The following is a 25,958-nucleotide window of genomic DNA, read 5'->3' on the forward strand; positions in this document are numbered from 1 at the left end:
CCCCCTGGGGGTCCCGACCCACAGGTTGAGAACCACTGGTCTAAATGGGCATGTTGCAGGTCGGTGCAGTTTTGGGATTCTGTTGCAACTTTGGTTGCAGTTTCAACTTGTTGCGTTGCGAATCATCGCTATGGATTGGGCTTAAATCCCCCGCCCCCAATTCATGAGAATCGGTCCCCTCCCCTCCCCCACAACCCAACAGCACACAAAAAAAAAGGCCATTTCGCACCCTGTACACAGGGGCCGTACACGGCCACACGTGTTCAGTGCGAAACTGGCGCGGGCTTTGCCGGTCCTATTGTTTCATCTTCATCAAGTAGAAAGTGTCTCGTCTTCCTGTTAAGACTTTTGCATCTAGACACACGCACAAAGTCTGAGCCGTCTGGAAGGTTCTACAGTCCTGTATTCTTGTCTGACGCTGACCCCCCCCCCCCATTTCCAACCCCCCCCCCCCTCCCACACAGTACCAAGAGCCGCAGCTAAAGCTGCGTTTTGAATCAATATATGCCTCCCCTCCCAGCCATCCTCTTCCCTGTGCGTGGTTTCTTTCTGACTCAGGTTAAAAATGTGGAACTGCTGTCGGTTCGAAGTGTGTGTTTATGTGTGTTTATGTGTGTGTGTGTGTGGTCTTGTGTACTATGCCAGCCCCATCTCCTCCAGCACACTCCTTGGTGACTCGTCTTCCTGTAGGGGGAGACAGAGACACAGGGGAAAAGTAAGAGACAGGGAGGAAGGGATACAAAAATGATGCCCTACAAAGCCAAAGTGCAAAAAAAAAGTAGCTGATAAATGGGTTTAACCCATTTAGAACTGAGGCCGATTCTAAAAACGCCTTCTAAATCCTGACCTAAGTTCACTGAAAAACTTCAAATATGGATTTAAAAATTACAAAAAAAAATGTATGTTGCTATATACTGTACATAGTCTTGAAAGGTATAGTTACAAATAGGGTCTCCCGCCCAAAATGGGTTTAAAGTGTTTCAACTGGTCAGCCAAATGAGATATCGGCATATAAGTGATTTTACACCAATTGTATGTCTGTTCTTGAGGCAATTGTTTATCCCCCAAAATCACGAAGGCTAATTTGACCTTTGGGATACACAAATAAGTCGGTGTGTCCAAAAACGTAGTTTCTGCACTTTGGCTTTGTAGGGGAGCCGACAAACAATCACGTCATTTTTGGCTGTTGTCCCTATAAATATGGACGCCAGGTTGAAAGTGGGTACAGGAAGGGTTAATAGTGATGCAGACATGAGCTGATAGTTTCCAGACATGTACAGCTTTGGTCATATAAAAATAATAATTGGGGAATTATTGCTCATTTGCAGGAATATAGAGCCATTTAACACTTATTTTAACCAACAAATATCACTTATATATATCGCTTATAAAGCTTATATAACAAAGATCCCTTATAAAAAGATAGGTAGAGTGAGGTTAATTAATGAGAAACTCCAACGGAAAGGTTACAGTATGAAATATATTTGTTATTGATCGTGAATTTTGGTGAATTCTGACAGGAATTGGAAATTACCTCAGAAACTGGGTGGTTCTGGCAGTGTGTGTGTGTGTGTGTGTGTGTGTGTGTGTGTGTGTGTGTGTGTGTGTGTGTGTGTGTGTGTGTGTGTGTGTGTGTGTGTGTGTGTGTGTGTGTGTGTGTGTGTGTGTGTGTGTGTGTGTGTGTGTGTGTGTGTGTGTGTGTGTGCGCGCGCGCGCGTACCTCTTGCAGCAGGTCAGCTTGTTCGATGGCTTTGAGGACGCTCTTCTTGGACGTGTCTTGGATCTCTCCTCCCATGAGGAACTCGTCCAGGATGAAGTAGGCCTTCTCAAAGTTAAAGATGATGTCCAACTCGCACACCTACACCGGAGGACACACACACACACACACACGTACATATAGCGTCAGGGCTTTCAAACTTGAAGCGTGCTCATGTGCGGTGAGACATGTTTCTTCGACAGACATGGGGAGTACAGGTAAAGAAGTTATTCAGACGCAGGGCGTTCCCGACTGTTTGGTACCCAACCCCACTGTTCTTCATCCCGACCACTGAATAAAGCCTCATTTATACTCGGTTGTGTGCCGGTGTTGTGCACCGAAAATAGCAGATTTACAAGCTTACAATGCACCGTGATAGTCGCGTTGTGAGCACGAAGATCTGATCTGATTTATACTTTAATCAGGTGAGATGGGAGTCCGAAGCCAAATACACATCATTTTGGGGGTCCTTGAGTTTGTAAACCACTGATATACAGCAACATAGGTTTTTCAGAAAACTGTTAGGATTTAGAAGACATTTGTAGAATCGGCCTCAGGTCTTAATGGGTTAACAAGTTGCAGCTACAAATTAGTAAAATAATGTAAATAGTACAGTAAGAGCACAAAACAGTCGTGCAACATCAACTGAGGCATTCAAAATATATATACTGTAAACAAAATATCATGTGACAAATTATGTGGCATCGGATCGGCATACTCGCCGATACAAGCATTTTGGACAGTATCGGCAGCTTTTCCGATACTGGTATATGGGAACAACTCTAGTTATAATACGGAGTGAAACAGGGACGTAGGAGTGCTGCCTGCGGCAGTGAAGAGAACGAGATGAGAGCGGAGGAGTGACTCACGCTGCCAAAGTATTTGTCCAGCAGCTCCACAAAGCGATGGATGACCTCCAGTGTGATCAGCTCATTGTCCTGTTCCTCCACCGCACAGCAGAAATACAGGCTGGCATACCTGCACACACACACATAATCAGTAAACATCCGACCATATCCACAGATATCACCTACGTAAAACCACACAGCACACTGGGTTAAGTTAAATTTACAGCATACTCCTTTGTACGACGGTTGCTTGCTGAAAATATTTTTTTCCCCAGGGTTTTTCGGCAAGAGACACTATTCTGTGTATCATTAAGAATAGTGCATTATCAATATCGTCGATCTATCATCATGTAAGAATACATAAGTTCTAATGGTAAGTACTGGTGTTTAATAGCCGCTATACACCAATAGCCATGCTACCATTAAAAGAAAGTTAGCTATACTTCAAAATAAAGGACCCATCTTATTCAATAATCGATTGATTGATTAACAAGCTTGTAGATTAGCTATCTTCGGAGAAGAGGTTTGGTGCAGAGGGGAAAAAGAGCAGACCAAGTACAGAGCCAAAGGTCAAATTTACTAAGTATTGAGGGTTTAAGTGGTTAACACTTGCATGACTAAGCTATCAATATGACCGATTTTGAGAATTTAAAGTGGATTATCTTCTCTCATGAAGCTCTGAGAAAGTTCCCCTTTCATGACTTTTCCTAAATATTTGTTTCAAATCATCTCCGTTTTTTTTTTCTTCTGAAACGTATTATAAATATGAAATATATACCATATATACCATCCCAACCGTTATATTTTGGCTAAATTGACCACTCTCCCCCTCTCTCCCCCAGGCAAGAGCAGTTGACACCTCTAGACCCCCCGCAGAGCGGCCCGTAGACGAGCAGACTCAGAGTCTATGTTGCCATGTCTGCTTATTATAAGCGACTTTGGGCTTGTTTTTCACGTCTTTCTATTATTATTATTATTATTATTATTATTATTACAATTATATATATATATAATTACATTATAATGGTAATAATAATATAGCTGCCCACGTGTTTTGTGCACAGTTTGCACACTGGGTTGTTTACAAGTTACTATAGTTCACTTGCTGCTACTAGATTTATAGCAGCATTACAATTTTTTTATTAGGTCTTAGGTATTAGGTGCAAATTAGGCTCGGCTATAAACCCCATAATACAATGCAATGTTTTCCTTCATTTTGTGTTGTTTGTTTAATTCTGGACTTTGACTGACATGTAACAAAGTAGCTACTAAATTGCACACATTTACATTATTCAAGGGTGGATTTCAGTGCATTCCTCTGTAATGGCCGAAAGATTGGAACCTTTGTAGTAGTGTTATTTATGGAAGATGTCCTAACAGGTGCTAACGGTCCTCATCCAGCCACATCACGGGACCTTCATCATCTTCTTCATCGTCATCTCATTATTCAACGTTTGACTTCTATAGTTCAACGTAACTTCTATAGTTACTTTGCAGATATAAATAAAAGATATAAAACAGTCAATAATAAAACCAATCACATCACTTTATATACAAGCACTTAAAAAATGAATAAAAAACGACACACAGAAAGGCACAACGTATGCAGTAACATTTTCATAGACCTGCTTATTTCTCTCTCAAAATTTGGCGACCCATTTTCCACTTTCCCTTTCACTGCAAAGCGGTGGAAAAAGATTGGATCTACAAGCATACAGCTTGTCACGCAGCAACTGTTTTATGCTTGAAGATCAGATATTTTGCGCAGGATTGAGCACATTTGTGGAACATAGCATTGTGTTCACTTGTTGCACTGAGGGAGGACTCGGAGGAGAGGAGACGCGTTTGTCAGCGACGTGGACAGCTGATAGAATGAGAGCTTTACGCTCAGACAATAATGTGAATATTATTATTATGAATAATAATAATATAGGTTTGTCACTGGGTTGTTTACAAGTTACTATAGTTCGCTTGCTGCTACTAAATGTAAAGCAGCATAACATGACGGTCATATTATGACAGTCATGAGTCGAAACTTCAACCTGTTTTTTGCACTTTCTCCATTTACAGCCCGTACATCTACATAAACGTTCGGATTTCAAATATAAAGTTTTTATTCCGTGGCCACGGATGTTACAATTTACTTCGGGTGGGTATAAGTACCCGTAACTTCTGTATTGTTCAACAAAAAGCATTTAAATCCGATTGGCGGTCATTTTCTCATAGAGTTATAGTGTATCAGAGTGCAATTACACCTCCCAACCGATAGGGTCACGTAGTTGAAAGCATGGAGAAAATACGGAGAAAATGGCCACCGATCGGATTAAAATGTTTTTTATTGGACAATACGGAAAATATGGGTACTTATGGGTTACCCGAATAGAATTGTAACATCCCTGGCCATGAGGTAAGCACTTTATATTTGAAATCTGAACGTTTGTGTAGATGTATGGGGTGTAAATGGAGAAAGTGCAAACCTTTTGTTAACTTATAACTCGATCTCTTTGTGGTGAACGCTTGTGTCTCTTCAAGTTGTTGCGTTTTTCCCACATTGCTTGCCTTCGGATAAAATCAAGCATTGTGTTTTGTTCTCCACATCGATGTAGCGAAAATGTGTCCATATCACCTCTTCTCTTTCTCCCGAGCACCGTGCAAAGCATTTTACCGTTTTATTTTGTAAAGTTTCGCTCTGAAATCTGAATCCTCCTGACATTCATTTGACCGTGGTGTGACTCTGTGTGTGTGTGTGTGCGTGCGCGGCTGCAACTTTAAAAGGGGGTGTGTGTGTGAGTGAGGAACAGCATGCCCTGGCTGTGCATCAAAGGAGACAGGGAGTGACAAAATCATATAATAAATATATGATATAATATTTCGTCTCGTCTTTGTTCGTGAACTAAAATGACCATAGAGTTTAGTCCAGTCTTTATTTAGTGAATTACATTTTCGTCTCGTCTTTATTAGTCAACGAAATTGCATAATGATTTAGTTCCAGTTATTGTTTATTAATGGGTGGTGGTCTCGTCTCGTCTTCGTCCTTTGAAAAATGTGCGTTGACGAACATATTTCGTTAACGAAATCAACACTGCATGGAAGTAAAAATGAGATCCCCACATACACAAATCACAAATCATGATGACATATAGGAGACAGATAGAAATACACACTAGCCTACTGCCTACACTTTCATAGACCTGCCTGCTTATTTCTCTCTCAAAATTTGGCAACCCATTTTCAACTCTCAGCTTTTTAGAAGACAATGGAACCCCCCACTGTTTGGGGGAGAAAGTGTGAACTAGTCTGGAGAACAGAGGGAGACAGTGGCCAATAGGATAGCCTGATTTGGGGATCAAAATGATCATTTTTCAGGCTTGGTGGAGGAGTATGAAACCTCAGTCATGCGAGTGTTAAATGTCTGAAAATATACATTGAAGGGATAGTTCACACCCAAAATGACTTTTTTTCTATCGATTAGTCTCCCTATGGAGACTTGAATTCATGGATATTTTTTGGTTAAGCCAATAATTTGATGACCGGCAGCGGTTCCGGCAGGAGACACAAAGAGTCTACTTTGTCCCTCCTACCGGAACCGCTGCCTGCCAGTCCGTTGGTCATGACATTATTGCCGTAGGAATGCGACAAAAACAAAGAAATATCCATGAATTCAAGTCTCCATGGGGTGACTAATTGATAGAAAAAAAGTTTGGGTGAACTATCCCTTTAACATGGATCCAACATATTAATAGAGAAGATAATATATGTGTAAACAAACCAACAACAAAAAAACAACAACAGTGCTGTCATACAGGTCTATGAAGCCATCTATGATATGACAAAGTTGAATCTGCAACACAATGTTATACAATAGTAATAGGGATCCCTGCTTCATCTCTCTCAGCTAAGGAGTCCTTGGCCTGAAAGACGTTGAAGACCTTTCACTAACAACTGAAAGCATCATTACTTCCTGCACAACTTATTTTATTAACTTTACAAGGCGGCAAAAGTCAATAGGCTGCAGTACTCAGAACTGACACTAGGTGATGGGGAATCTATTAAGAGCTCCAACACAAACAGAAAACCATTGAGTTGGGAGTCATTCAGTGCAGTGGTTCCAAAGCGTTTTGGCTCAAGATCCAAAAGAGAAATTCGACGTTTGCCCGGGACCCAAACTAGTGAAAACAGCAGGTCTAAAAGCTCACAATGCATCACAAGCTTGTAAATCTGCTATTTTCACTGAATGAATATGAAATAACCCTAACCATAATTGTTTTTAATTGATGAAAATAATATATTTTTTAAATGACGGGGAAAAAAGGGGACATTTACTTGTGACCAACAAAAATGGGTCCGCGACCCACAAACGGGTCCCGACCTACTGTTTTGAAAACAGTGATTTAGCGTACGGAGAGACTGATTAATCATTGGATCACATCACAACACACCGCCTACGCCACCCTGTATAGGGAATCCCTCTGTACTCCACTAACAACCACACAGACACAGGGGGATGGTGGGTGGAAGGCTTGCTGTCTTGTTTGCCCACCTCTGCATTCTGCTGACAATAATGAGCAATGGCAGGCAGAGAGAGAGAAAGAGAGAGAGAGAAGTTAGAGGTGGCGATCCTACAAACAGCAGTCAGATCAATGCTGGAGGCTGGAATAGTGGGGTTTCACCCTGTGTGTCCACCCACGCTCATTACACTGCTGTACACACACACACAGTTTTATTGGTGTCTGGGAGGGTGACATGAAGACTAAAGTAACACAGGCTTTTATGAGCGTGGGGGCACACACCCTTACAGTAAATCTCTACAAAATACACACCCACTCATACTTTACCAGTGGTGTAAAGTAACTAAGTACATGTACTCAAGTACTGTACTTAAGTACAATTTTGAGGTATTTTTAATTTACTATTATTGTATCATTATTTTACTACTACCATTATTGTATTTTAAATTTTCAGTACTTCTACTCTACTACATCTCAGAGGCAAATAGTGTACTTTTACTCCACTACAATTATTTGAAAACTTTAGTTACTAGTTACTTTGCAGATATACATTATTATACTATAAAACATACATTAACCACTTTAGCCCTATTTTATACCTAGGCTATTTGAAAATAGCAGATCTACAAGCTCACAATGCGTGAGCTTGTAGATATGCTATTTTCAAACATTTTAGTACTTTTACTTTTAGTACTTTAGTATATTTTGATGCCAATACTTTTGTACTTTTACTCAAGTAAATGTTGAATTCTGGACTTTTAGTTGTAACAAAGTATTTCTATATTGCAGTATTGATACTTTTACTTAAGTAAAAAAATTGAATACTATGTCTTTATTGAGGTTGTACATGGTGCTTGCCACTGCGCCCCAGTGGTCAAATACATGTATTCAATTACTCTTCGGAAAATGGATCGTCTAATACTGTACATGTGCTCAATTACACTGCTGAAAATATACTCAGCTAATCGAATAATGAGCAAGTCTTTTGGTCAACCCCATGAAATAAAAATAAGAATGAATATGCACAAAACATGACCTAACTCTGGTCTTACCGGTATTACAGAGGATATGTTTCATGCAGGCTACTGTATATTCCCCTACCATTTTTAGTTACTTACATAGGGGCAGAAAACGCCAGAGGACGGTGAGCTAGAATCAAAACCAAAAGTCTTGGCAGTCACACTCTAGCAAGGATTTGACCCAAGGACACGCAATGAATTATGACCTTACGGTCCCGATGGACAGCCAAACGCTGCGTTCAGGTACAATGCGCTGTGGCTGACTCATCTACCGGCCCTTGTGAAATATCGGGAAGGCATCCGTGTAATTTTAGATTTGAACCGCTTTAACCATTCTTTTATACTTTGGCTATTCAAAAATAGCAGATCTACAAGCTCACAGCGCGTCACTACGTGCCACACAATGAGCTTGTAGATCTGCCATTTTAGAAAAATCTTGAAAATGTGTGCAAACTTTTTTATTTTTTATCTTCAAGCGAACATTTTGAACATGGAACAAACTATTTTGAGATGGGGGTCCGTGGTCGCATACATATAATTCTGGGGGTCCTTGACATGAAGAGGTTTGAGAACCACTGATATAGAAACATACTTTTCTCAGGAAACTGATTTAGAACGCATTTGTAGAATCGGCCACAGAATCTAATTATCAGACTAAATAATAGACCGTCAGCTTTTCACCATGAGTCACGTTTAAGACCACCACAGTAGACCCCTGACACCAGCACAAAAAAAAATGTTATCTCACCGTTCAAATTTGTGCAGTGCAGATGTGGGTTGGACATGTGGGTTGGAAAGTGGGCTGAGTCATTTCCCCAAATGACTCATAGAGACAGTAAAACACAGAGTTATACCTAGCTGCGCACCGGTGCCGTGCACCCAAAATAGCCGATGTACAAGCTCACAACGCATCACAGTGAGACACATTGTGAGCTTGCAGGTCGGCTATTTTCAGTGCACGGCAGGATGCAGCTCGTTCTACTAGAGAGCTTGTGTGTGAGATACATGATTCTCCTCCGGGGGAGATGCAAGAAGGATGAGATAATCAACTGTTAGATCAGTCCGTCCCTCCTGTCGTTTCGCCCCCAGGATGCTCCCTGAGGTTTCACATTAATGACTGCTAGAGCTAAATGGACTCACGTGCGGATGCGTACTTCAGTGCAGTCAGCACAATGAAAAACAGAATAAACGGCTTTTGAACTTTTGAAGCTCAGTACCACTAGCCATCTGAGGTAAATGCATTATAAGAAATATATAAGATTGACTTGAAATGGCGGAAAGGGAGACGTGGCGGTAGGCACAACTAGCGCACCTTATTTTCATTACATATAAATATGTTGATTTCTTTTTAGAATTCAAATAATTAATTAGGACCATAAAATTACAGTAAAGAGTAATGAAGTACAATATGTTGGTAAACACTCATTTACAAGTTAACTGAACCCAAACAGACATACTGAAATTATACTTTGTTGACTGGGGTCCCCCAGGGCTCTATACTTGGCCCCATCCGTTGTTCCCTCTACATCCCTCTTTGCTGAAAATCTACAAACAACGCAAACAAACCATTGTCACCAACATTCAGAGGCCAAGATAAACCTGGCTTTTTATGCGCTCCGAGTTCTCCCAGAGCATAGTGCTCTGTATTGTAGAACAGCAGTTTTCAAAACATTTTCATGTCAAGGCCCCTCATCAGGAAATATTTTGGGCCAATGACCCCCATACAAGGCTTGTGTCGTTGTGAAAATAGCAGCTCTACAAGCTCACAACACACAATAGATCGGCTATTTTCAAATAGCCGATGTATGTAGGTGTGGCTAAACTGATTTGATGCTATACTAACACATTTAGCTGGGGACCCCCTGGAACCCCTTCAAGGACCCCTAGGGGTCACCGGACCCTAGTTTTGAGAGCCACTGCTTTAGAACAACCAGACGGCACTCTGGACGCGCTCCGGTGCTCTCAGGGATTATTTATGAATACCTCCTAATTGATTGGCTCCACCCCTTCAGGCACCTGCTGCCTTTTGGTGACAGTCAACTCACCTGCATCCAAACACAGTAAGCTTTCACCTGTCACTAGGCCTGTCACAATCATTACATAATCGTCTAATCGCAAATCATTTGAGATAGTCGCAATTATTTTTGCATAATTGTCATAATCGTTTCCATGTTGAAAAATGTTCACACATTTTCAAATATTAAAAAAGCAGAAATAGCAGAACTACAAGCTTATGTATACAATTATTAAATATGCCAATAATTTCTTTGCATATTTACCGTAATTTTCGCACTATAAGCCGCACCTGAATATAAGCCGCAGCAGCTAAATTGAATGATTTGTACATATATAAGCCGCACTGGACTATAAGCCGCGGGTGTAAAATCCATAGATTTAGGAGGTCCCCTAGTGGCCGTTAGCTGTAAAAATCCATAGATAAGCCGCACCGTTATATAAGCCGCAGGGTCGAAAAATTGGGAAAAAGTCGCGGCTTATAGTCCGAAATTTACGGTAAGTTATTTGTCATATTTACGATTTTTGAACAGATTTTTTTTTCATTCATATGCTCCAATGCCAAACACACAATTAAATTGTTAATCGCAATTATTTGAGTGACAATTAATGGTCAGCTTAAATGTGTAATCGTGACAGCCCTACCTGTCACAGCTGTCACAGCCCCACCCCAAAACATTTTGTCAACTGATATGCATGAATCATGCAGATGATCCATTTCTGACTCAATGCGGCACATTTTTTGTGACAAGTTTGCGTGCCTGTGATTTCCATGGAGTAAAGGGCTTATATTTACTGGGGCGGCAGTGGCTCAGGGGTAGAGTGGCCGGGTAGAGTGAACTGGAAAACCGCAAGGTTCCCAGTTCGATCCCGGGCTGGGGCGCTCCCCTAGAGTTAGTGTCGAAGTGTCCTTGAGCAAGACACTGAACCCCTAATTGCTCCCGATGAGCAGGTTGGTGCCTTGCATGGTTTCCTCCGCCATCGGTGTATGAATGTGTGTGTGAATGGGTTAATGGCACAATCAATGTAAAGCGCTTCGGATAGAAGCGCTATATAAATGCACCATTTACCATTTACCATTTTACCATTTACTCAACAAGCGAAAAAGGGGAAAAAAAATAAAAATATAATATTCATATTCACATTTTGATGGGCTTGTAAATAGCACATCGAAATATTTAGATGTTACTGTACATCACTAACCACTTGGCCTTGTACAGACACAGGGCGATGTTATTGCATTATACTCTCCTCCTGGGCAATACAACTTAAAATGTAGTGTCATATTGTCCAGGATATTTATATGCTAAACACTGTTGAAATTCAATCTGTACTGATATCATATGTCACGTTTCCTCTAAACCTCCTTACACAACTTAACCATCTACCTCCATGTTTTACATGTCCATCTTTCTATCTACCGAAATCCTCTTGGTAAATGAGAAGCAACAGAAAGGTTACATTTATGAACAGTATTTTATATACACTGTAAGATACAAACGTATTCCAGCTCGATGGTGACTTCTTCATATTGGTCATGAAAATATATCTGTCACAATAGACGCATGGATATAATGAGAAGCCCTACCAGGGAATAATATAGTCAGTGAGTGAATGTGGCCATGTATTAAAACGTGAGTCTTTGAACTATTAGTTACTAATGGATGAGTTGTGTTCTGATTCATCGTCAAGTCACAACTGGTTGAGGAATGACTTCAGAGAACATGGATAACATGACAGGACCCAGCAGACACACAAAAACTGCTCAATATCTGCCGTGTGTATGTACGTGCGTGCACATAAGAGTAAAGTTCAGAAGAGCGAGACAGATGACGAGCAAAGATGAACATGATGACCCCGTCATTACAAGCATGTCTTCTTTGTATGCATGTACACGTTGCTATGTACACGTTGCTTGTTCTGCCCTTGTGTACTGTGTGCATGCATCAACATAAACCTGAATACACATACACACACACTGTGTAGCGTGTGCACACACACAGAGTGTGCACTTGTGTGCTACGTCAACAGAACATGCCTGTATGTCTTGGCCGTTTACAATCAATCGTGAGCTCCTCTCACTCCAGAAGGCTTGGGCCTTGTTATTGTTTCATATTGTGCCGAATAGGAAACGTACACTTTGATGGGGTACATGTAAACCATCTCGAATGTGAAAAGTATGCACATGCCATGATGGGGGGCCCCATTTCATATATATATATATATATATATATAATAGGATATTAATTTACATTCCTTTAACCTTTTCATACACATAACCCCTACAATTTGTATCCTGGACAATTAGAATATTTGCAGCAGAAAGTATTGGGAGCACATTTTGCCTCCATCTCTCTGACGTCAGGGACATTTTGAGATTGCGGGGCTAGAAAAGTGTTTCTTATAAGAAACCTCATATGTCCAAAACTGTTTCAAATTCAAACACAGCAAAAGTAGCAGATCTATAAGCTCAAAATGCGCCGCATTTCGAGATTGTAGATCTGCTACTTTTGATGCTTCCGTCTGACACTGTAGTATGATCAAGTAGGGCAGTAATTTACAACAAAAAATAAATGAAATATGGAGATAAGAGTTTCTGCCCGACAGCAACGATATGTATGTTTGTCTCCTTAAATGTTGACCAATCCCAGCTCAAGCCACTAAATGCATGATGACGTCACAAAACACTAGCTAGCACCTCCGGCCATGAAAACCTGAAGTGCCTGCCTGGTGAAGTGAAAGTGAAACTTAAGATGAGTGTGAAAGTAAGGCCATCGATTCCGAGCCATACAAAGAGCTCTCCCCTACCTTTCCTGTCCCTGTCTCTCTCTCTCTCAATGTCACTAGTCAATGTCAACCATCTATTCTTTTCTGAGCGATTATTATATCGATAACTTTTTGAGTAATCGTGAAGCACGTTTTAAAATATTTGTTTGAAAACTATCAAGCAATCAATTAACTACTTTAGCATTTTATACTTACTTGCACAACGGTGTCATGCAAAAAAAGTGAAAATAGCAGATCTACAAGCTCACACACTGTGTTCCCAATTAGCTTTAAGATCGCTATTTTTTTATATTTCAATCAATTTGACTAAATTACCAATTATGTTTTTATAATGGATTACATTTATTACTTTGATTAAAGGTAGGGTAAGTGATATTTTTTGGTTAAAACAAAAAGTATTTTTTTTAAAGGTTAAAATACTATATTCTGATCGTAATCATTGCTATAGAGTGTTTGTTCAGTAACAGGAGTCTCCCCGTCTCTCCAGCTCTTTAATAAACAGAAAATACATTTTTCGGTAGGTGTCAAAATCTCAGCCAATCAGGAGAAAGTACCAATTTTTAAGCTTAATTTGTATAGTTTTCAGTTCCAATTTTGCATGCTCATTTCTTAGTGTCATCACTTCCAATTTCACTTGTTTAATCTGTATCCTGATTGAGTTCTCTGTCCTGGTTGGATAAAATTGGAAATGAAACTACAAAAAAAAAAAAAAAAACTACAAAATACATTTTCTGTTTTATAAAGAGCTGGAGAGACATGGAGACTCTTTATATGGACAGGACACTCTATAGTAACGAGCACTATCAGAACATAGACCCATTTTGCAATTATTTGAAACTTTGCAAATCACTTACACTACCTTTAACTGTTGCACCGGTAACTGTCACTATCGAGAATGAAGCAGAAATATCAGAAAAAAGGGGTACGAAAATGTACAGGGAGACCCCACCGTTAGTATACTCAAGTTATTTTTTTACCTTTTATATACAATCTTGAGGTCCCGCCACTCCAGGAAGCTGCACATCTTGGGTTTGCGTGCGAGCACCACCTGCATGAGTTCTCTCACCATCTTCTTCTTGTCTCTCTCCGCTGTGGCCGTGTACCACTTCTGGAGACGCAGCTTCCCCTGTCGACTGAATAGCAACATGAAACGCATCTGCAACAAAACAAAACACACACACACCATGGATTAAAGCAGAATTAACGACTGAAAACTGTTGTCCTAATGTGTGATTTTGGGAAATAGTGTTTACAGGAGTCCTCCACACTAGCGTTTCCTAAACAATTAACCCTTTAAGACCGAAATAGCTGTGACGCGTTGTAAGCTTGTAGATCTGCTATTTCTGCTTTTTTTATATTTGAAAATGTATGGAAATTTTTCAACATGAAGAGCGAGACAGATGACTTATGAAAAATAATTGAGATTATCTCAAATAATTGCAATTACGGTAGGTAATAATTGTGACAGGCCTACTTAAAATAATAACCGAAAATAGCCAATCTACAACCTATTGAGAACACACACACACACACACACACACACACACACACACACACACACACACACACACACACACACACACACACACACACACACACACACACACACACACACACACACACACACACACACACACACACACACACACACACACACACACACACACACACACACACACGACATTTAGCTCATGCGCTTAACCAGAGTGATTAACGTCAAAGTAGAGCTGGCCGGTAGGACCCTAAAAAGATTATACCATAATATACCTTATGGCCCAATGTTACCATCCTTATGGCGCAATATTTCATAATATGGTTTCCATATGCCAAGTGCATGTATACCATTAGATTATTTTAAGAATGACATGGAAACATTTTCCATCGCTTCTATAATTAATAATCTCCAGTTACCTTGGTTACAGAGAAGAGTGATTACAGTAAATAAAGACATAACATGCAGAGGTACACTGATTAACTGTGCCTTTAAGAAGCTTAGAAAAGAAGCGTGACAATATTAAGACTTGACTAATTGTGCAGTTTGAATTGCTGGGACTAACTGACTACTTCTGCCCTTTCCAGTAATCTTAACGAGTAAGCTACTGGCCTGATGCAGACGGTGGAATTAACGGGTTCAGGGTTGCATAATGTTGAAGTCATCACAACAGCTCTAACAAGCTCATTGTGATGATTGTTAGGGAAGAACCCCCAGGAGAGCAGCCTGGGGGGGGGGGGGGGGGGGGGGGTCTTTGAAGGACCAGTGATATAACGGCACAACATACAGGAAATGAGGGAAACATTGAGGGGCAGAGAGAGAGCCCAGGAGAGAGAGAGAAAGGAAATGAGAGAAATGGAATGAGACAGGGGGGAAGAGAAGGAAGGAGACAGGAAACATGATAAGAGAATAATGCACGTAGAGAGAAAGGCTGACAGCAGAGTGGAGGTTGACAGACAGCAACATATAGCCTACACTTACAAAAGGGACAAACCTAGTAATCATTACCTCAAATCACCACATTTTTTACAACAGTCCACTACTTTGCCTTAAAAAAAAGACAACAAAGCGGAATGAACATCGCACAAACAAGCCTCTTTCTCTCTCTCCCTCTCTTACACACACCAAATGCTGGAAAACTATGAATACCACTCGACACAGTTCCCAAAGGACTGTCTGTCCTAGTTAAAGACCCAGCGTTACATTAAAACACAGTTAGATCATCAGAACTAATCCGCAGTGCTTTTTTAAACTGTGGCGTCACTCTCCTCCGCACAAGGTAACGGAGGCCTAATGTAGCCCATGCTGAGCTTTAATACAGGAATAATCACACAGCATACTGAGGCCTGAAGTAGGCTTAAATTGTCACTATTATCACTTAAATGCCTGATCGCAATTATTTGAGCTATTTGCACATAATCATTATCCATCTGTAACTGCTACAATGCTACAAATGCCTTGTAAATCAGTAGTTCTCAATTTTTTGGCTAATTCAAATTATTCATTTTGTTCAATCAAAAATGTTCAAAAATATGTACACGCGGTGAGCTTGTGATCTGCTATTTTTGAATAGCCAACGCAAAAATCTAAAATGACACAGATGCTTTCCCGGTTTAACCCCTTTCCAACCTCGGTGTGAGTTCCAACCATTTTGGGGCATTTAGGGCAAACGTTTTCAAAATGTTCATAACTGTACACATTTTCTTGAGACTTAAAATATCTAAGATCTACAAGCTCATTGCTATGAGGTTGTGAGATCAGCTATGTTTGAAACATTTTAAGTGTTAACTAGTGCATTATTCATTTGGTCATTGTCTGTCATTTATTTGTATATTTCAGTAATAGGCTTTGTATAAAGTTATTTGTAATTTCTGCCCCATGCAATCATAAATCACAATTATTTGTATGACAATAACTTAAATCACCTGCTAAAATATCATGATCAATACAACCCCAGCATGAAGCACAGGATAACACATAAAAATTGCCATTGTCTAAAACAGAGGAAATTAGCTGTGTAATATTGCATGTCTGCCAAGTAACAAAAGCTAAGTTTGTCCCAGTACTGCATGTTGTTCAAACAGTAAAGTAGACCTTCTTCCAAACTGTGTGACAGCCTTTTCCTCAATTACCAACTGCTACTTAGAACACTGCTAAAGTTCAGTTAAATATTATGGCTGGTGCCTGCTGCTGGCTTACAAAGTCAATGACAACATGTCTGTGTGCTTGTTCTGTCTCTGATAAGGTTTACAACATTGGGGGTTTATATAAAGCTTCCCACAGCTTTATTCTCAATTCAGGGTTTGCAGAGAGACAGTTTTATTAACAACCAGTAGTGAGAGACAGCACTGGAAAAGAAGACGCTTAGGTGACGTGGTGTTGGTCTTAACGGGCGACTTACGTCTTTAAAAAAAGGAAGGTTTCTGCAACAGACAGTTGAGGGTGAGTAGGGACAGGTGGGCAACACTTCCTGGCCTTCTCTTCCACCTGGTAACATGAAGTTCTTTGATGGAGCACACAGCACACTTGGTGACCTGCTTAGCAGAAGTTGAGTTACGGTGTTGTGTCAATATAGGACACTTGAATTAAATTGACACGCCTCATCTTTGCAGTGCCAGCTTAACGGAAGTGTTTTAGGTGCTGAAGCACAGGCCACCAACCTTGGGGGGGCACCAAACGGCGTGGAGAAAGTGAAAGAAGACAAAACTATTGCCGAAAAGCTAAATTTTGAAGCAGCTGCTGCTGAAGGAGAGCTAAAACGGTGAAACGCACCAGTGAAGCGTAATGTTTTTTCCGCGCTGCACATCCCGCCCCCCACCTCCTCCTCCCCGCTGACAAACAGTCCCGGGGGGTACCGAAACGGGTCGTAGCACAGGGCACCACGAAGGGTTAATCCGGCCCTGCATATTTGGTAGTTTTTGAAAACTTTACGAGCCCCTCTCCCCTCCCGAGTTCATTTCAGGAAAACGGGCAGAGACCCTGGTTTTAGAGTGCAGAATTTGAGGGTATGTTAACACAGTGTGTACTGTATGGTGCCGGATTTCTCTCTCAGAAGCTCTGGTCGCTATCAATTAATCATGTCCATCCCTCGATATCTTTCTAAAGAAGGAGAGGAAGGAGTTAAGTCCTGGCACTTTAATCAGCTAGGTTCACACTTGAAGCACACACTCAACTCCTGGGTGCGATGACCTGGTCGAATCCTTAAAGCAAACATTGACACACTGCATTTTTTATTACACTGCTGGAAAACATCTCCAAAACTTTTCCTCCCTTGTGATTATGAATGGGCAGCTACTGGAGTACGTGTTCCACATGATAAGGGTGCAAATCTTTGGAGTTGAACTTAGTCATTCACTTTGCACGTTCGGTTGGTTTGCATCTCTCCCGTTTCTGAGCCAAGTTTCACAAGGTGATTTTTGTGATTGAAGTATTCAATGAAAAGCAAGCCTTTGTACACACACAGATCTACAAAACGTGCGTACGAAGACATCAATCTGGGGCCAAAACCGTATTCACATCTTATATAACCCATTAAAACTGGGAAAGCATCTGTCATCTAAAAATGTTCCTATACGTTATACTTTGGCTATTCAAAAATTGCAGATATACAAGCTCATACCACGTCACTTCATGCCACACTATGAGCTTGTAGATCTACTATTTTTGAAAAATCATTAAGATGTTGTGCAAATCTTTGAATATATATGTATTTTTTTAAAGCATAATTTTTTTTACTCAAAATCTTTGCTTCTGGGGATCCCGGAACAAAATATTTTGAGAGTGGGGTCTGCGGTCAAACACGTAATTTTGGGGGTCCTTGACATGAAAACATTTTGAGCACCACTGATATAATAACATCAGGAAACTGTTTAGATGGATTTAGAAGACATTTTTAGAATCTTCCTAAGGTCTTAATGGGTTAAATTGTTAATCGCAACTATTTGAATAAATAAGTGATTTAAGTAACATGTCATAATCGTGACATTCCTACTCCCTGTGCATGCAAGGCTTTACTGCCCAACCAAGGATACACATTAACACGGCAAACCCTCATTCTGCCAGCCCAGAACACATTTTTGGGGCACTGTCCCAGTTACTGTGATCTTATGTTAGACAAGGTCACCACACCTTATAAACCCTTTACAAAATGGACGAACAAAGTTGATCAATGAGGCATATTAGACTGAACTGGGGCTGGGTGATATGACTTCAAATCAATATCATCACCAATCACCATTATTTCAAACTTTTGCCTCGATTACAATTACTGAACGATTATTTATTTTGTAAGTGAAAATAGCAGATCTACAAGCTCACAATGCATCACGTGTGATGCGTTGTGAGTTGGATCGCTATTTACATTATTTTAGATAAAATCTCAGATTATTGAGTTTTTTTATCACGATAAACGATAATAGCGATCATCGTCCTATCCCTAACCATTTGTTAAAATGGAGTAGACAACAGAATGACTGATGTTTTGGGTGCACCTGTACTCACAGAGTGTGGTTGTAACGGTATGTTTTTTACAATGTCAAGTTCAAGCAGTGATGATGATGGATACATCCTGCATCATGGATAAACGCCGGTTTGTCAGTGACACTTATTCAGTTTACGTGTTGCCTGACTTGCCTCAATTGCGTTTATTCACTCAAAGAGCAGATAAAGACTCAGTCTGGGGCCATTGCGGCTCACGCCAGTTTGGATATCACTCTGACTCTCAGAGTTACAGACCTGGCTTTAAGGGTCCATTTAGTTAAATTTGTACACTTTCGGACGTAACAGACCCGTAAGAGTCCCTTATGTTTCAATTTGTACACTCTCAAGAGTTAAATTAACACTCGGGACTGTACACTGTACAGAGGTGTTCAAGTAACTTGGACAGTGAAGTCGTGTGTGTAATTCAGTTGTTAACCTACACTCTTAATTCTCGGGGAGGAAAAAAAATGCTCAATGTTTTTTTATAAAACACTAAATAATTCAGCATTTAACTTGACCTGATGAAAATAAGTCTATTTTGGAAGATGTGGGCCGTGTTAATGCATCTGAAATGTCAGACGCGTTTTAGACAAATGAGCTGCTATTGTCAGGCTGCCAACTGCTCCCTGTGGCCGTGGGTGTAGAAGTACAGAGTAAATGCTGGCGCGGTGACTCCATTAACCTTGGCTGACATCCCCCCCCCCCCCCCCTATCCGTGTCTGAGGCTGTCTTCTTGGGGCTTGACTGTGAAAGTCACCTTCCAAAATAACTTTTTGACTGATTGTGCGAAAGAGAAGGGGGAGAGAGAGGGAGAGAGAGAGAGGGGGGAGAGAGAAAGAGAGAGGGGAGAGAGAGAGGAGAGGAGAAGCTCAGAGAAGCTTGGAGAAAACAGTGAGGCATGAAGCAGGGAGGATGCTGTCAGATCGCTGAGGGGAGGCTGGATGAGCCACGTGTGTGTGTGTGTGTGTGTGTGTGTGTGTGTGTGTGTGTGTGTGTGTGTGTGTGTGTGTGTGTGTGTGTGTGTGTGTGTGTGTGTGTGTGTGTGTGTGTGTGTGTGTGTGTGTGTGTGTGTGTGTGTGTGTGTGTGTGTGTGTGTGTGTGTGTGTGTGTGTGTTTGCCGGCCTGTTATACACATGTGTATTTGCGTGTCAGTGTGTTTGTCAGATATTATGCAATCATCCACGAGAATGGCTCCTTTTGGGAGAATGTGCCTATTCTTAGCCTAGTTGACGATGACAGTGCAGCGTTTAATGATGCAACGCAAGCTCTAGAACACTATTGAGGTCAATTTCATAAAGCGCAATGAACTCCATGGCTAAATCTAGACCATGAACAGGTTGAAGAAACTCAGTTTTCATCACACATCGGCTTTTTATTGCTTTACTTTGTTCAGACCATGTCTATGACAAAAACACACACTAGTCTAGTTCACAGTTAGAAGTGGTCAACAGAGGGAAGCTACACAAGCTGTTATTTACCAACAAAAACCGGGAAAGCATCCGTGTCATTTTAGATCTGCCATTTTGAAAATGTGTGCAAATCTTTGATTATAATATATATATATATATATATATTTATTTATTTTTCTTTTGAACATTTTTAACACAAACCTTTGCTTCTGGGGGTCCCTGGAACTAAATGTTTTGAGATGGGGGTCCGCAGGCAAATACATATTATTTTGGGGGTCCTTGACATGAAAAGGTTTGAGCACCACTGATATAGCCAAATATATTTTTCAGAAAACCTTTTGGATTTAGAGGACATTTTTAGAACCGGCCTCAGGTCTTAATGGCTAAACTGTCTGGGTGGAGCAGAGGTTAAGTTCCTACCCCCGACTGGGGTTCGATTACCCCAGTCCATGGTGCCTCTGGCTTGGCCGGGCACTCCAACAAACACAATTGGTTTGCGGGATGGAAGCTGCTCAGGCGCTTGTGCGTCGCCGTCGCCGCACTACCGCCTGAGCCTAGCATGTTCCTTATCCGCACACGCATGAAACTCCTCACTGTCTGATGAAAAGAAGCGACTGGCATATTACATGTATTGGAGGAGACACGTGGTTGTCTACACCCTCCCAGAGAACAAACCGTAGGGGTTGGCAATAACAGGGAACAGAGAAGTGAATACAACGATTCAATGGAACAATGAGACTTACGTGGGGACTTTGGGACACAAAACTAATACAACTGAACAGTGTACACACACTCTACTGGTTACACAGCCGATACGTAACATCTACTGCCTGCTAGGTGAGTTTACTTACTGCAGCCTGTCCACAGCTTTCTCTCTCTGTCCTCAGTCTAACAGAGAGAAGGAGAGAGGTGTGTTTTATTGTTTGTTTTACAAAGGCAGGATGCTTGGATGTTTGTGTTGAGTATATTTACTCATTTATATTACGCCTCAGGAATTGTGTGCCATCTCAATAACTTGCTCTGTACACTAACGTTAGATGCAGGTACTATGTTAAAAAATTATGAATTCCACAACTCCACTCCAAAGCTAACCTTTAACAAAGCACGCCGGGCTAGTGCAGCTCATTAGCAAACCTTTTTTACGCAGGTTATACACAGAGAGGGTAAAGTCTGTAGACTGTGCCCCATGCATGCAAACATACACACGACAAGTTCCCTTTAATAGACAAATACAACTATAAAACTTGGCATCTCTCATAATGCCCGTCAGCCCAGGACCTTACTATTTTCACTCTTATTCAGCACAACACCCTAAAGGAACGCCGGTCACACATATGTCACAAGCGGCATTCTAGGCATCAAAGGGTTGGTCATGCTCAATGCGTCGAGTTCAACATTGTTGAACCTCTTTGACTAGGTCTCCAATAGGAGACAAGTGCGTGGTTGACCCCACATGCTTGTAGTTTTCTTTCACTGAGCCCAGGTAAAACGAAAGTACACACAAGCAAATCAGCACTGCCCAAAATCCACAAGACAACCTGGGTGACTGTCTGACATGTTTGACGCCTCTGCATGCGTTGGCTTTGGCTACTACCTGTCAGACATGTATGTGTGACTGTGCCCTTATTCATTGATTGCAGCAATAAGGTTGTTGCCAAATACACTTTAGAGAGAGAAGGTATGGACATATTATTTAGGGTGCGTTTTCAAACAGTCAACTGAGACCTTGAGGTGCGCCCCAAAGCAGTTGTGGAACTATAATAACTTCGCTGTCGGGTGGAAATTTTGTATGTCCAAAAACGTTATTTTTTTTACTATTATTTGTGAACATAGCCAATCTAGATCAACCATTTTCACTGTTACCTTTTGTTTTGTTTGACACTCTTGTATGATGAAGTAGGGCATCGATTTAATTAGAGATAAGAGGTTTCTGCCTGACAGCAGAATTAGGTTACAGTATATACTATATACTGTAACCTAATTAGGGTACAGTATATATAATTGTCACTGTGCGCAACGACTATCATCACAATCACAATCCCATGAAACTTCATATGGACTTCATTTACATGGCACCTGACCTTTCTCCAAAGCACCTTTACAAAGTATTTAAAACTGACCCATTCACACACACTTTACACACGGACAATGGAGGCAACCTGGAGGTACCAACTTGCTCATCGGGACAAGTGCGGGGGTTTTCAACAGGGGGTCCGGGAACCCTAGGGGGTCCTCGGGGGGCCGTCAATTCTTTGTGTGATAGGATTTTTTTTTTTTACATTAAACACTTGAACCCTGGCATCCCTATTCTGGGGGGAACATTTGCCAAAAAATGCAGATCTACAAGCTCAAAGCGCTGAGGCGTTAAAACCATTAATTTACACAACACTGATAGTCTATGAAGCGATCTATGAAATCTATGAAAAGGTTTAATCTGCAACATAATTTTATACAACATGTAGAGGGGGGTCCCTGCTTCATCTCTCCTTCAGCTATGAGGTCCTTGGCCTGAAAAACATTGAAGACCCCTGAGTTAGGGGATAAGTGTCTTGCTCAAGGACACTTCCGACACACACCCAGTAGGAGCCCGGGATCAAGATTCCAAGAAGGCCGCTCTACCTCTTGAGCCACTGCCAGCCCCACCCGTCTCATGTTAGATCTAACTTGATATCCGACATAATATGGTGCAATTTGGTGGTCAAAGATCAAGGTGAAGGTCAATCATTGTAGTAGCACATGTCTGATGACAATGAACTAAGTTCTTAGGTATCATCACCACAGAAGGATGAGACTGGCTGCATTTGACAGCTGATCTCAAGCCATTTCAGTCACATCCCTACATTAACCCATTAAGACCGGGAACGCATCTGTGTAACCACTTTAACCATTATTTTATACATTGGCTATTCAAAAGCAGATATACAAGCTCATAGCGTGGCACCGAGTGCCGCGCTACGAGCTTGTAGATCATGCAATTTTTTTTTTTATCGTGAGAATTTGCTTCTGGGGGGTCCGCAGCCAAATATATATTTTTTGGGCTCCTTGGCATGAAACAGTTTGAGAACCACTGATTATAGCAACATGTTTTTTTTAGACTGTTAGGGTTTAGAAGATTTAGAAGACATTTGTAGAATCCCCCAGAAGCAAAGATTTGAGTTACAAATGTTCGCTTTGAAAAATATTCATTCAAGGATTTGCAAAGATTTTTCAAAAATAACAGATCTACAAGCTTGTGCCGCGCTATGAGCTTGTATCATCTGCTATTTTTGAATAGTAAAAGTAATCTAAAAATGACACCCTGGCACTGACAATATGTTTTCAGTTGGGGGTCTGCAGACAAATACATACTCATTTGGGGGTTATGGACACGAAAAAGTTTGAGAACCACTGCCCTACGTTAAAAGCAAGCAACTCTTATAACTCGCTATAATGCTAATACTATCTGCTTTTCGGTTTGGATGAATGGGCTGTCAAGGGTTGGTATTGCAACTCTAGATGCCAAATAGCATTACAGCATCTAAGAGTTGCTTGTGGCTAGCCCTACATGACCTACACACATGGACTACAAGAATGCTCGCCCCAAAATAAATCCGCCGATCTCGGAGCGGTCGCCACCAGGTATTCCTAAATGTAACCTCAGTTAAACGGTGCCAAAACCTGACCTTATTCCTAAACTTAACCAAAGTAACACTATGCCTAACCCTAAACTTATTTCTAACCTTATCCTCAATAAAATAAATACAAGAATACAAGATCCGCTGTGGGGAAGCGGTCCAAGGAAATAATGGGGACCACACAAATGTTGTAGTGTAAACTAAGTACGTGATGTCAAAATGTGGCATTTTATTTTGCCCTCGTTTTTGAGACAACTAAACCAATGTAATTATTCAGTAATCATCTCTACACAGTGCACTCAAACTACAGTGAACATCTGCAAATGCAGTCAATGGCACTTTCACTATTCTGACTGACAGCAGAGGTAAAAAAAAAGAAAAAAAGTAAGGTATATATAATTGGATGGAATACAGCATTGTGTAAACAGAGCTATTATTGCAACTTGGAAAACCTGCCTTTACAACAAACCCCCACATTAAACAAGCAGGCAACTCGCGTCCAATGCTCATTTACAACAATGTTCTTTCCTCCAATTCCAACTTTGCCGATATTATGAGATTAGATATTTGGGAATGCAAGATTTTAACAACATATTTTGAGATTGGGGCCGGCGGCCAAATACATATAATTTTGGGGGTCCTCGACATGAAAAGGTTTGAGAAACACTGATATAGCAACATTATTTTACTTAAGTAAAAGTAGCAATACCACGATATAAAAATACCCTGTTACAAGTAAAGGCCTGTGTTCAATAAGTTACTTGAGTAAAAGTACAAAAGTATTGGCACGAGTTGTGAGCCATTTTCGAATAGCCTATGTATAAAATAGGGCTAAAGTGGTTAATGTATGTTTTATGATATAATAATTTATATCTATAAAGTAACTCATAAATCACATTTCGATGAATTGAGTACAAAGGACACCAATGGAAATAATAGCCATAGTGCTTTCTTGGGTTTAAAATCCACTTAACAGACCTTGTATTGAACTGTTCTTCCCTGTGCTTGTCTCTGCAAACTGTTAATACATTATTCAATCAATCAATCACTAGTAACTAACGTTTTCAAATAATTGTAGAGGAGTGAAAGTACAATATTTGCCTCTGAGATGTAGTAGAGTAGAAGTAAATGTATTATAATTTGGAAATACTCCAGCAAAGTAAAAGGACCTCAAAATTGCACTTCAGTACTTGGGTAAATGCACTTAGTGACTTTACACCACTGCAGTCTGCAACAACTTCCTTTCCTCCAATTCCAACTTTGCAGACAGTATGATTAGATATTAGGTAATACAAGACTTAACACAGCTACAAGTGACTATCAATGTCATTTGAAGACATGTAGAGTGTAGACCCTGTTTTATGTTCTTAAAATGGCCTGGCCTGGCCTTTCCATCCAGGTGGAGGAGGAAGGGAACACACAGGTGTCCAGTGGTGTAAAGTAGTGTCCAATTTGCTGTACTTTTACTTCTACTTACACAGTACATTTTGATACCAATACTTTTGTACTGAAGTACATATTTAATTCTGGACTTTCACTTGTAACAGAGTGTTACTACATTGCAGTATCGATACTTTTACTTAAGTAAAAAAAATCCCAAAATTTTTACTTTTTCCACTACTGGCTACAAGTGGCTATCAATGTCATTTGAAGCCATGTATAGAGCCTATTTTATGTTCATATACAGGCCTGGTAGCATCGAAGCTAAGCATGTCTTTGCATCCAGGTGGAGGAGGAAGGGAACACACAGGTGTCCTCTTCTCTTCCTGATTGTAACCCGAAACACCTTGGATGCTAACGTTAGCCTCCTAGCTTCCATTCCAACGTACAGTATAACAGCAGCTATACTTACCATTGTCTGCAGTCCGTACCCCCCAACAATGAAACGTTTTATAGGAAACAGGAGGTGTTTTCTTCTCGTATTAACGCACAGAGCAACGTTAACATTGTTCAATTGCGTCCATTAAAAAAAGAAAAGAGAAAACCCGACCCGGTGAGGTGACAGAACAGCAGCGCGAGCGTCAGCTGTTCTG

The 25,958-nt window shown here is 40.8% G+C and overlaps 1 protein-coding gene across 1 annotated transcript; it reads right to left on the reverse strand.

Annotated features, from left to right (window-relative positions):
• Window positions 1–467: 467 nt before the first annotated feature.
• Window positions 468–25,958, reverse strand: ap1s1 (adaptor related protein complex 1 subunit sigma 1). Its single transcript, XM_080451254.1, has 5 exons — window positions 25,778–25,958; window positions 13,909–14,087; window positions 2,626–2,734; window positions 1,721–1,858; window positions 468–684 (listed from the first exon to the last, which is right to left on the reverse strand). The coding sequence occupies exons 1-5, from the start codon at window positions 25,778–25,780 to the stop codon at window positions 637–639; spliced, it is 477 nt and encodes a 158-aa protein (XP_080307380.1). The 5' UTR covers window positions 25,781–25,958; the 3' UTR covers window positions 468–636.

The sequence above is a fragment of the Gymnoscopelus braueri genome, assembly GCF_963280865.1.
Source record: "Gymnoscopelus braueri genome assembly, chromosome: 15".
In the NCBI taxonomy this organism is placed as follows: Eukaryota; Metazoa; Chordata; class Actinopteri; order Myctophiformes; family Myctophidae; genus Gymnoscopelus; species Gymnoscopelus braueri.

What these genes read in the sequence shown, in the direction of transcription:
- ap1s1 (XM_080451254.1), bottom strand. An exon ending in CTCAAGATTGTATATAAAAG is followed by an intron (nt 2,735 to 13,908) that starts GTAAAAAAATAA and finishes GTGTGTGTGCAG; the next exon opens with GTATGCCAGCCTGTATTTCT. An exon ending in TGGACAAATACTTTGGCAGC is followed by an intron (nt 1,859 to 2,625) that starts GTGAGTCACTCC and finishes CCTCCGGTGTAG; the next exon opens with GTGTGCGAGTTGGACATCAT.